This window comes from Panthera onca, chromosome E2, assembly GCF_046562875.1.
Source record: "Panthera onca isolate mPanOnc1 chromosome E2, mPanOnc1 haplotype 2, whole genome shotgun sequence".
In the NCBI taxonomy this organism is placed as follows: domain Eukaryota; kingdom Metazoa; phylum Chordata; class Mammalia; order Carnivora; family Felidae; genus Panthera; species Panthera onca.
Window position 1 is genome coordinate 15,592,140 of NC_138353.1, and position 12,005 is coordinate 15,604,144.

At 52.6% G+C, this 12,005-nt stretch overlaps 1 protein-coding gene across 11 annotated transcripts in view; it reads right to left on the minus strand.

Moving 5' to 3' along the window:
• SIPA1L3 (signal induced proliferation associated 1 like 3) overlaps nt 1-12,005 on the minus strand; it is a 236,991-nt gene that overhangs the window by 36,409 nt on the left and 188,577 nt on the right. For all 11 annotated transcript variants that reach the window (XM_060650967.3, XM_060650956.3, XM_060650963.3 and 8 more), the window contains 3 exons: nt 10,996-11,123; nt 4,752-4,870; nt 2,090-2,517 (listed from right to left, as the gene is read on the minus strand). In XM_060650967.3, coding sequence (XP_060506950.3) covers nt 2,090-2,517; nt 4,752-4,870; nt 10,996-11,123 — 675 coding nt within the window. The remainder of the gene's footprint in view (nt 1-2,089; nt 2,518-4,751; nt 4,871-10,995; nt 11,124-12,005) is intronic.

Genomic DNA, 12,005 nt, shown 5'->3' on the forward strand with positions numbered 1-12,005 from the left:
GCGGCACCCAGGATTCTCCTGGTGCAGAGTCCCTCTAGGTGAGTGCACTTTGACAGGTGTCTCAGTGATGGCCTAATTGTCGTCTGTCTCCCTCAGCGGATGATGGGCTGAGGTGAGGGGCTGAGGGGGGGCCTCATCTGAATTTGCTCATTATTTCACCCCGGCTCCCACCCTAGTGTCTGTGACACAACAGGTCCCTAAGAAATATCTGTGAGTGAAACGAAGGGATAAATAATGAATGAAAGAGCTGTTCCAGAGTCCGTGAGTTTCACTGATTAAGAACCACCTGTCTAGGGAGATGGGCTGAGCCAGAGACTAAACCCACTGGGCCGCACACCCTCTCCATCCTCACCCTTCTGGGCCCCTGACCAGGGCAAGGGGAGGTACCCACACAATGCAGACACCCTCAAACATGGCAGTTTCCAAACCGGTCAGAGAACCACTGCTAAATCATGAGACCACTGAAGGAGGTATTGAGCTGCATTCACACTTTGAACAGACTAGACTACATCAAAGTGCTTCACACACGGTTAGGCTGAGTACTGTTTGGGTCACTTTTGCTTCGCCTTTTTTTTTTTTTTTTTTTTTTTTTTAAACACAGATATTTCTGCATAGACACAGACAGAAGTGCACTGTAGGCTGCGGACAAGGTCTGAGGCCACTGCCTGGGTGCATGGGTCCTGTGTGGTCTGCGTGGACAGAGGCCGTAGTTTGAGGACTGGCAAAGGCCTGAGGAAACCAAAGGGGACGAGGACTCCCTATGGGGTCCCGGGCTGGCCCCTGCTCAGGGGCGGTCAGGGAATGGAAGGAAGGCTGTGGCCTTTGGGGTCTGCACTGGGGACCGCAGCACCGTGACTCCTGCCTGGGCTGCAGACCTGTGAGGGGCACGTGCTCCAGGCTGAGCTTGGCGACTTGCCGAACGGTTTTCCACCTCAGTGTGCTCTTCAGAGAGACATTTCATGGCTTTCATAGGGTGCCCAAAGTGTGTGCAGTCTAGGCCCCAGACTGATGGCCCATCAATGCCAGGTCTTTCTCCCTTGGTCCCCTGCCTGCCTCTCCACCAGTGGTCCTCAAAATTGAATCAGAAACTCCGAGTGGGGTCCTGCAATCTGTGCTGAAGAGCCCTCTAGGGGACTGTGTGGAGACCACTGCCCTTCGCTGTGTTGGCTAGAGGGTTAAGCTGTGATTTCTCAGCCTTCCTTGTGACGTCGCTCTGTTCAAAGGGCTCTGGGAAAGCTGTTGCTTTCTTCATGGAAAGGGAACTAGGAGAAGCCATCTTCCTCTGTTTTTTGGGCCCATTCCCCCCAGGGGCACCACAGCCATCTGGAGACAAGGGAGCCGCAGCCAGTATGGTAAGAATGGTGGAAGAGGAAGACACAGGATGCCAGGCCTTGAGGCCCTCCCTGAGCTGCTGTACTAGCTTGGCTCTGCCCTCTGTGGAGTTCTCATCGGGGGACTGTTAAAGCTCCGTCTGTTTAAGCTACTGTGGCTCAGGGGTGCCTGCGTGGCTCAGTTGGTTAAGCGTCCGACTTCGGCTCAGGTCATGATCTCACACTGCCCGAGTTCGAGCCCCGCGTTGAGCTCTGTGCTGACAGCTCAGAGCCTGGAGCCTGTTTCAGATTCTGTGTCTTGTCTCCCTCTCTCTCTGCCCCTCCCCCGCTCATGCTCTGTCTCTGAAAAATGAATAAACCTTAAAAAAATTTTTTTTTTTAAAAGCTACTGTGGGTCAGATTTCCTGTTACCTCCAGCCGAATGCATGCCTAACACATATAGTCTGTGACCTCCAGAAAGCATAAAACCACTGGTCTTAGCAGAAAGAGAGGGAAAGAGAGAGGGTCAGAGTAAACCAGAGGCAGATGAAACAGCCAGCCAGGGGTTTCCTTCCCTCTACCCAGGGTACTAGAAGGTGAATGATGGGCAGTAGTGGGTGGTCCATGAGGCTCCCAACTCTGTAAGCAAACTAGTGTGTAAGCACATCCATCTGCAAGCAGCATGCTTGTAGGGAGGGGAACCCCCCTGTCAGGACTGTGGGGGAAGCAGAAGGCGGTCAGAACTGCTTGGAGGACCGGGGTGAAGAGCAGTGTCTTACCTAGGCTGCCTTGGTGGGTCACGGCTACCCCCCGCCAGGCCTGTAGGGGTGCTGGAGCCTGAGGAGTACAATTTCGGTCGGTAGCCCTTGTTCTGACCGGCAACCGCAGGGGCTGGCGAGACCTCCCGCCGTCTGTCTGCGTGGTGGGACCGCGTGGCGGCCTCCCGTCCGCCGCCGCAAAGGCCCATGCTTCCCGGGGGCTTGTGTGGCTTGGGCTGCCGAGGCACCTTGGCCAGGGACACGCAGCTGGGGCTGGAGGTGTAGAGGGTGGTGTCGATGCCGCTGTCACTAGAGCCACCCTTGGAGAGGGGATCTTGCTCCGGCTCCAGGGGGTCCAGGGGGTCAAACCAGCGGTCGTCGCTGTGGCTGCTGGATGCGTTGCTGGAGAGGGTGTTGCTGCTGGAATGACTGGAGTACTGAGGTTCTCCCTGGAAGGCAAGAGAAGTGTCATCCATAGAGTCCACAGTGGGGGCCAACCTTCCCTCCCTGGGTCCTCCCCACACCCAAGCTCTGGCTCCCCTGCTTTTGAGCGTGTTACCTCAGACAAGTGACGTAGCTCTCCTGTGCCTCAGTTTCCACACCTGTGAAGCTGGGTTGTTGATAACCCTGCCTCATGGGCTTGTTCAGAGGGAGGCGTGACAGTATGCGTGTGACGTGCTGTCCACAGCTCAAGCTCAATGCATACAAAGCTGAGCTCCTGACCTTCCTTCCCGGATCCCTCTTCCCCGCCCCAATAAAGGCCCCTCCAGCCTTTCGGCTGCCCCACACAAGAGGCTTGGAGTCACCCGGGACCTGCTGTTGCTCTCGCACCTGTGTGCACCCCAACAGCAAATCCTGTGGCCTGCATCGTCAAGAGATCTAGGACCTGCCACTTCTCCACCTCCACGGCTCCACCGCGGGCCTGTCACCACCACCTCCCACTGTACCTACCATGGCAGCAGCCTCCTCCCTGGTCCTCCTGCCCCATCCCCGTCTCCCACTCACCTCTGCCCCCGGTTTGCCTATATGCAGCCGGAGGGAGGCTGTGAACACTTGCCCCATTTCATGTCCCTTCCCTGCTCAGAACCTTCCTGTGGCTCCATTTTACTCATGGGAAGAGCCAGAGTCCTCGCCCTGAGGCTCTGTGCAGTCTGGTCCCACGTCCTGCCCTCTAACTTCATCTGCCCCCTCCCTTCTGATCACTGTGCTCTGAGCAGGGCCTTGGCACTTGCTATTGCTTCTGCCTGGAAGGCTCTTCCCTCAGGTATCTTCATGGACTGCCCCTTACTTCATTCAAGGCCTCCTCACAAGGCCTTCACTGACCACCTCACCCTAAAGCAGTAGTGCTTGACAGTCTTTGCCCTGACCTCTGCCTTGGTTATCCTTCACAGCAAAGACCAGTTCCTGGTGTTATGGAATGCATCTGTTTATCTGCTTACTGCTTGCTGCCCACACTGGGGTGTCAGCTTTGGGAGCACCTGGGCACATCTGTCCACTTCATCACTGTGGTCCCAGGGCCTGGCACATCGAATGCACCCATCAAATTCCCACCTTATGAAGGGATGCAAAGAGACTGCCAAGTGCTCACCAAAACGACCTCCTTTCTCCGGGGCACTCGGGACTACATTTCCCAGCTTCCCTTGCGCCGAGGTGTGGCCTCGTGATGGAGTGCTGGCCAATGCAATACAAGTGGAAACGATTCATACCATTTCCAGGCCTGGGCTATAGAGACTTCGCACACCAACCCCTCTTTCTCCCACCCCTACCTGCCAGAAACAGGCAAGGACCCAGCAGAGGGCTCTGAGGCCCTGAGGGACGGCAGAGCCACAAGGGATAGGGAGCCTGGGTTCCAGAATCACCATGTGGAAAGCTTGCTCACTGAATATCCACACCCAACTGTGTTATACGAGAGGGAAACAAACTTCTACTGTGTGAGGTCACTGAGATTTAGGGACCATCCGTTAGAGCAGTTAGCTCACTGCCACAGGCTGACCGCTGGTGCGCCTCTCCCAGTGTGATGGCATTAGGGGAGGTGATTAGGTTATGAGGGTAGAGCCCCCGTGAATAGGATTATAAAATCCCTATACATATTTACATATTTATACCCCTATATGTAGTTATCCATTCCTCGTGAGTGGGATTATTAAATCCACATACATACATTTACATCCTTACACAAGAGACCCCAGAGAGCTAGCTCCCTCATCCCTTCCACCACATGAAGTGAGAAGGAGGCCATCTATGAACCAGGAAGTGGGTCTTCACCAGACACTGAATCTGCCTGAGCCTTGATCTTGGACTTCCCGGCCTCAGAACTGTGAGAAGGAAATTTCTGTTGTCAGTCACCCAGTCTATGGTATTTTGTTACAGCAGCCTGAGCTGGTGAAGACACTGACCATGACCAGTGTAATCGTAGGGAAACTGTGGCACAAGGAGGCAAAGGGATTTGCTGGCGATGACTTGGCTGGTGAGGGCTAGAGCTGGCTGTGCGTTTGTCTGGCTCTAGACCAAGCAGTTGGCCCCTCTGCTGGAGTGGATGGCAAAGGAGAAGGATGTGCTCACGTATGGCATTCAGAGGCCCACACCCAGGTGACACTGTCAGACCCACAGTGGTCAGGGAAGTGAAGTAGCCAGCTTCGCAGTCCTGGCTCCCCAGGATTAAGCAGGTGGGGCCCAGACTCACTTTGGAATGCCTGTTGGGGGAATCTTTGCCTGCTGCGTCCTGCCTGGAGGTGTGCTTGCTCCCGCTGCTTCCCGCCATGGCTGAGAGCCGGGCCTGGGCGGGCACATGCCACAAAGGCTCTGCAGGAAGACAGGAGACACATCAGCGGTTAGAGGTGACTCAGGCCCTGGCCTGAGTCCACCTGATGAATCTGGCCCTAAAAATGGTCCCACCCCTCTGCCAGCTTGTCTGCCCAGCTCATATAGCACCATGACCCCATCAAGTTATGTCTTGGGGAATAACAACACTCAGTGATGAAATATTTACTAAGCACTTACTATGTGCTAGACCCCAGTCTAGTGCTTTACAAGGGTTAATTCACTGAAGCCTTAGGACCATCCTCCGTCAACATCCCCAAGGAAGGTTGAGCACATTTTCATCCTTACTGGCCATCTGGATTTTCTATTTTGTAAATTACTTGTTCCTATCTTTTTCCCATTTTTCTTTTTTTTTCTCTTTCTCTTTTTCATTTTTATTTATTTTAGAGAGAGACAGAGCACACACAAGTGAGGGAGAGGGGGCAGAGAAAGAATCTTAAGCGGGCTCCACACTCAGTGTGGAGTCCAATGTGGGGCTCAATTCCACAACCCTGAGATTATGACCTGAGTTGAAATCAAGAGTCGGACACTCAACCGACTGAGCCACCCGGGTGCCCTCTTTTCCCGTTTTTCCATAGGATTGACTTCTATCTTATTGGCGAGCAGGGTTCTTTATATATGCAAGGTAGCAATCCTTTGCTGGTTAAATGTGCATAACTTATTTTGGTAAACAAAAATGCAGTCACACTAAGCACTGTTCTACAATTTGATTTTTTACTTTACAGCATACTTATACTTGCTTTTCCCTTTACATCCTTGTAATACATCTTCACGTAACTGAACATAAAGTTGTCTTATTTTTAACGGCTGTGCAGTATTCCATCATGTTGAACGGACATCATTTCCTCAGCCACGAACATGTAGGCTATTTTCAATTCTTCCTTACAACAACGTTTGGGTGGCTCTCCCTCTACATGCATCCCTGAGCAAGAGTGGGATTGTGTTGGGACGGAACTCCACAACTGGAGTTGCTGCTTCAAAGGTGAAACAGGTTTAAAATCGTGATGGTCGGTATGGGTGTAAATTAGTCTAAACTTCCAGGTAGTCGAGGTGCCTGAACTTAGCAACTGACCTAAAAAACAAAAAAAAAAAGAAATAAACAACCCCCAAAACCCTCTAGTGGAGGGCTAGTTACTACCTATCAAACACAAATGCACTAACAGAGGACAGAGGAACCATGGTGGTCTAACCCCAAGGCCCACACTTTTGATCACTTCTGTATTTAAAATAATTACAGCAGGGACGCCTGGGTGGCGCAGTTGGTTAAGCACCCAACTCTTGATCTCAGCTCAGGTCATGATCTCACGGTTCGTGAGTTCAAGCCCCACATTGCGTTCTTCGCTGATGGTGCGGAGCCTGCTTGGGATTCTATGTCTCCTTCTCCCTGCCCCATACCTGCTTGTGCACTCTCTCTCTCAAAATAAATAAATAAACTTTAAAAAAATTAAAAAAAAAATAATTACAATAACGGTGCCTATTAAACACACGTTCTGTGTCAGGTATTACTAAAACTGCTTTGCACACATCATCTTGCTGTGTCCTCCAAGGAATACTGTGAGGTGGCTATCAGTACCACTTCCAAAAGGTGACGAATGTCAAAACTCAAGAGAGTTCAAGTAGCTGGTCCAATGTCACACAGAGAGGGCCTGAGACCTGTGTGTGCCGTCCACATCTGCACTCTCTCTCTGTGCTTCCCCAGCAATGACACCACTGGCATCGGTGGGGAGCATGTGTTTGAGAAGCAGGACTTGCCATTCTCTTAATGATGGGTTGGGGCCTATGCTGAGGGCTGGGCAGCTGTGACCTCACTGGACCCTCAAACCATGCTGGAAGGAGAGACACTTAGGATGTCCGCCACAGAGGAGGGACCTGAAGCTGGGACAGATGAGGTCACTGCCAAGGTCACACGGCTGACTCTGAACTTCCCACAAGGCCTGTTGGAGCCTGAGCTCACTACTACACGCTGGGCCCATGTTCCCCTGGGGAAGGCTCCTGTTCTGCGTGGGCTGGGCAGGACACTCAGGGCCACCACAGAAAGCAGCCTGGTTGGAAAGTCCACGTGGTGGCGGGGAGGCTGCCCACTTCATCTGTCTACTCTACCTCTGGAGATGGTTTTCCTCTTTGGAGCATCCCACAGGCCCGGAAGTATTAGTTTCTGGGAGGTGGCCAGATCATGCTGGAAACCACGTTTCTAGAGAGAGCCAAGCCTGTGACAGCCATAGCCAGCCTTAAGTACCACCTATGACACTGGTGGCTTCCATTTTTCTGTCCCTGGCCCGGACCTCTCCCGACTTCAGACCTTTGCTGTATAGATGGCTACCTCACAACGCCTCCTCTGGGGTGGCTACCAGGCACCTCCTGCTGAACATGGCCAAGACCAACTGCTTATCTTCTCCCAAACCTGCATCACTCACTGTCTTTCCTGCTCAGTCCATGTGGTTCGATCCTTTCAGCTGCTCAGGGCAGAAACCTGGTATCAACCTTGTCTCCTCTCTCTCATATCCATGTAGAGGATTAGGAAGTGCCATCAACTCTACCTTTAAATGACTGTATCTAGAACCTGCCCATCCCCACCACCCCTGTACCTATCCTGCAAGAATCGGCAGTCAGAGGGACCCTGTGAACACCCAGGTCCCATTCCTCCTTTGCTCAGAAGGACGGAGCTCCTGTCCCACTCTGAGCGAAGGACAAAGTCCTCCCCACATGCTCTGGCCCCGTCCCCTCTCTGACCTCATCCTCCACTACTTCTCCAGCCACACGGCCTCCTTACTGTTCCTCCTACGCTCACTGCTATCTCAGGGTCTTTGATTATTCTCCTTCCCTGGAATGTTCTCTTCCCAACATTTTTCTATCCTCACCTGAATGTAGTTTGCTCAGAGATTCCCCCAAACCCTGTCCATCTGTCTCAGCACTGTGTTACAGTTTCCACTTGATATTCAGCCTTAATAGTGATCATTCATCACTGTGTGCCCATCTACTGTCCGTCTCTCCACCAGACTGTGGGCTCCAAGAAGGCAGGGAATGTGCCCGTCTGGCTCACACTGTGGTGCCCAGTGTGGTGTTTATCATTAGCGATAGGTCAAATGAACAGTGGGATGGAGGACCAGGTCCCTTCCCCTCCCGCGCTGCCTCAGGGTCCTCAGTTCTGTCCTTAACAGGCCCTGATATTGAGCCCTTCACTGGGTCTCTGAATGGCCCCTGGTAACCTTCTGGCTCTCCTGATGGAATGATCTCCCTTGTCATACCAGGCAGGTGACAGACATGAATTTGGTTGTGAGAGATGTGCTACAACTGTGGCCAAGCACAGACTCGGGCAGCTGGTGACTCAGGGGCCTCCTTCCCAACCTGGGTGCTCTCAAGCTTGAGAAATACTCACACTCTGTGGGTGAGGGGCTGTGGGTGGTGTTTGTGGACGGTGGGGGCTGAGGGGTCCTAGCACCCAATAGGCTTTAGTTCAATCGCAATTATGCCTCTCACCAGCAGGGACCTTGGACAAGTGACAACCTTCCTATGCCTCATCTAAAAAAATGTTTATTTTTGAGAGAGAAAGAAAGAGAGATAGAGAGAGAGAGAGAGAGAGAAAGAGAGAACATGCATGCGCATGCAGGGCAGGGGCAGAGAGAGGGGCACAGGGGATCTGAAGCAGGCTCCATGCTGACAGCAGAGAGCCCGATGCGGGGCTGGAACTCACAAACTGTGAGATCATGACCTGAGCCAAAGTCAGACGCTTAACTGACTGAGCCACCCAGGCGCCCCTCACCTTCCTCATTTCTAAGGGCCAGTAAAAAGTACCCACTCTGTCACATTCCTGAGATGATTAAATGTGAAGTAAGAGGGCATGGAGAGTACCCAGTATAGCGCCGGGTGTATAACAAGCATGCAAAACTGTCCTGCTGTTACTATGATTACATCATCTGATCAGGGCTGGGTGAATCCCCATGTCTTGTCACAGTGCCCGATTCTCCACCATGAATTACCTTGTCTGGGTCTTGAGCACATTCTAGGTTTCATGATGACCTCTTTCTTTTTTTTTAATGTTTATTTATTTATTTTGAGAGAGAGAGAATCCAAGGAGGCTCCTCACTGTCAGCATAGAGCCCAAAATGGGGCTTGAATTCATGAACCATGAGATCACGACCTGAGCTGCAACCAAGACTTGGACACTTAACCAACTGAGCCATCAGGCACCCCTAGGCTTCATGATGATTTCTAATCACAGACTGCCCTGATTTCTTTGTGTGTGTGTGTGTGTGTGTGTGTGTGTGTATAGCGGGGGGGGGGGGGGATAGTGGTGTTAAGTCAACTTATAACAAGGTCCCAAGGAAGTAAGGGGGGAGCCAAGCCCTAGGGGACGGAAGAGAGAAGAAAAGACAATGGTGAGTTTCTGTGACACCTTGTTTGGGTGAAGGTTGGAAAAATTTCCTCTCCATTTTACACTTTGGTGTAATGAAATTGCCAAGCAACACTTTTCTTTTTCTGAACTGGGTGGGGAAGGAAAGATGCAAATCTGTCTGTTGTGGAGAAGAGCACAGGGCTGCAGGCAGTGGCTGGCAGGATCGGGTGTGTGGAGGAGAGAAGCCAGCCATGTCTGCAGGCCCCGGAGGCAGCAGAAGGGAGCGAAGTCGGGATGGCGACCTACTTGCCTGAAGCACAACTGTTTTCCCTGGTTTAAGGGAACCATAGGGCTGGGGGGCCGAGAAATTGCCCAGGCCGCTACTCCTGGGACACACAACCTCTTCCCTGTCCCACCATGCCTGAGGGAGCTGGCGACTCTGACACGGTCAGCCCCTGGAGCTGCCTGGAAATTCTCGACTATCTCTCTAAGAGGACAGCTCCATGTCTCCCCGCCTCCAATGTCAATGCTCTTTTACACTTCATTCCTTTCCTTTCTTTTGAACCCACCCATTCATCGGGTAGTTCTCAGACTTCCAAGGGGGGACAAGTTTGTTATGTGAAATTCTACTTCAAATATTCCACAAAGTGTACATGCCCACAATTAATCATACATAGGAAGATAAACAGATCAGAAGATGCTCAGTCTTATCAGGCACCAGAAAATGCAAATTAAAACCACAATGTGACACCACTATGCGTCCACCAAAGGTTGGTGAGGATATGGAGCGGCCACACCTCTCCTCTGTCACGGGAGGGAGTGTGAAATGGCTTGTCACTCTGAGCAAAGGCGTGGCAGCTTTGCATGAAGTTAAACATGTGATCTAACAATTCCACTTGCAGGCATATACCCGGCGGAAGTGTGAGCGTGTGTTCAGCACAGACCGGTATGAGAACACTCCCAACAGCACTAGTCTAAGCAGCCCCAAGCTGGAAGCCACCCAAATGTCCATCAGTGCCAGAACGGAGTAATACGTTGTGGGTCATTTGAACAACGGAGAACGACTCAGAAATTGCACTGCCTCCCACAGCCGTGTGGCTGACTCTCAATAACATGGTACTGAGCGACAGAAGCCAGACGTGCACACAAAACGCATCAAGCCAGCAGGAGTATTTCATATACATGAAATTCATAATGAGGCAAAACGAAGTCTGGCTGTGAGAAGCAGGGCAGGGATGGCCTTTGGGGGTGCTGACTGGGAGGGGCCTGGGGGGCTTTCGGAGGCTGGCCATGTTCAGCCTTTTACCCTAGGTGTGGGACGTGGGTGTGTTCACTTTGTGACCTGTTATCATGCTGGACACTCATGATCTGGCTCTTTTCTCAGCATGTGCTGCACATCTAACAGTGAGAAAAGAGCACAGGAGGGTTTATGTAATGAAAAGCCTCAGAACACAATCAGTTCTGCTCCCCTGAGAGCACCACTTTTAGTCCTTCTCTGCTGTTTCCCTGGGAGGTTGACACCTCCACGTCGCACGTCTGTACACGGGCTCCTGAGTGCGTGCCATCTGCTGACGCTGTGTCTGGACAGAGGAGGATCAGGCTCACTGGTCCCTGCTGCTCTCTGGGGCGACCTCCCTAATCTTACATGAGGCTCCAACAGCTTTCCTTTGTGTTCTATCCGTTGCTGACAGGGGGGAGGTGTGCCCCCTCGCAAATTATAGGAAGCCCCGCTGGGCAAGGTAGGCGGGTGCAGCCGGTCCCGGGGAGGCCCTACCTGGCTTCTGACGCTCCATGGTGCTCTCCTGGCTGGTCAAGCCACCTGAGGAGGAGTCGCCGCTGGACATCCCGTCGTGGCTGAAGTGGGGATCAAAAGACAGCAGCGGGTGTGGGGCGGCCGCATACCTGCAGGGGAGCGAGAGGAGGCAAGCACAGGGTGAAGGGCTGGCGTGTCAAAAACCATCTGAGCCCAACGGCCTGCTCACTGGTGGGTTTTAAATACACTGGAGGCTCTGTGCGGAGGGGATCCTAGATGAGTAATCCCGGAAACGTGCTATTAGCTGAGGGTCAGGAATGAGTCTCGCCCGGGAAGCATGCCAGGGAGTGCCGGGCAATGCAGGGTCCTTCAAGGAAGGAGGGGCAGAAGCCACTTGGGTGGAGGCCCTACTGGTAGGCTCCCCAGGGGTCTTGTTTCTTGGCTGTGAAATGGGGTGAGGTGTTGCCAGCAGCTCCGCCCCCCACGCCTGTCTCGGGTTGAAGCGTTTGTAGGTACAGGAGGCCTAGAGTTGGACAGGTTGGGATTCAAACCTCGCCACCACCTCTTTCTCAGCCAGGGACAGTCACTTCCTAGCCCCCGAGCTACAGTTTTCCTAAGCTGGTGATCGCAGTAGGCCTTTCCTCAAAGGACTGACTGATGTCCTGTGTGCCCAGCACTTAGCCCGAGGCTGACACACACAGAGCTGTGAGAAGTGGCCAACAGGCCAGAACTCAGTGTACATCCCTCTGTCGGAGTAAGGCGCTGCAGGAGAGAAGCTGTATGCTCAGGCTTCAGAGTGAGACAGAGCTGGGCTCAAACCCCTGTCCCATCCCTTACTAGCTATGTGACGTTGGTCAGGCAAGTGCTCATTAGTATGAGCTGCGGTTTTCTCATCTGAAAAATGGGATAATGACATTTTCTACTTCACAGGGTAGCAGAGTGGATGAAATAACAAAAGTTATCTCGCAGACAGGGGCTCTCCTGGAGGCTGGCTCTGTATACCCACAGCGACGGCTGAGACCTAAGGGAGG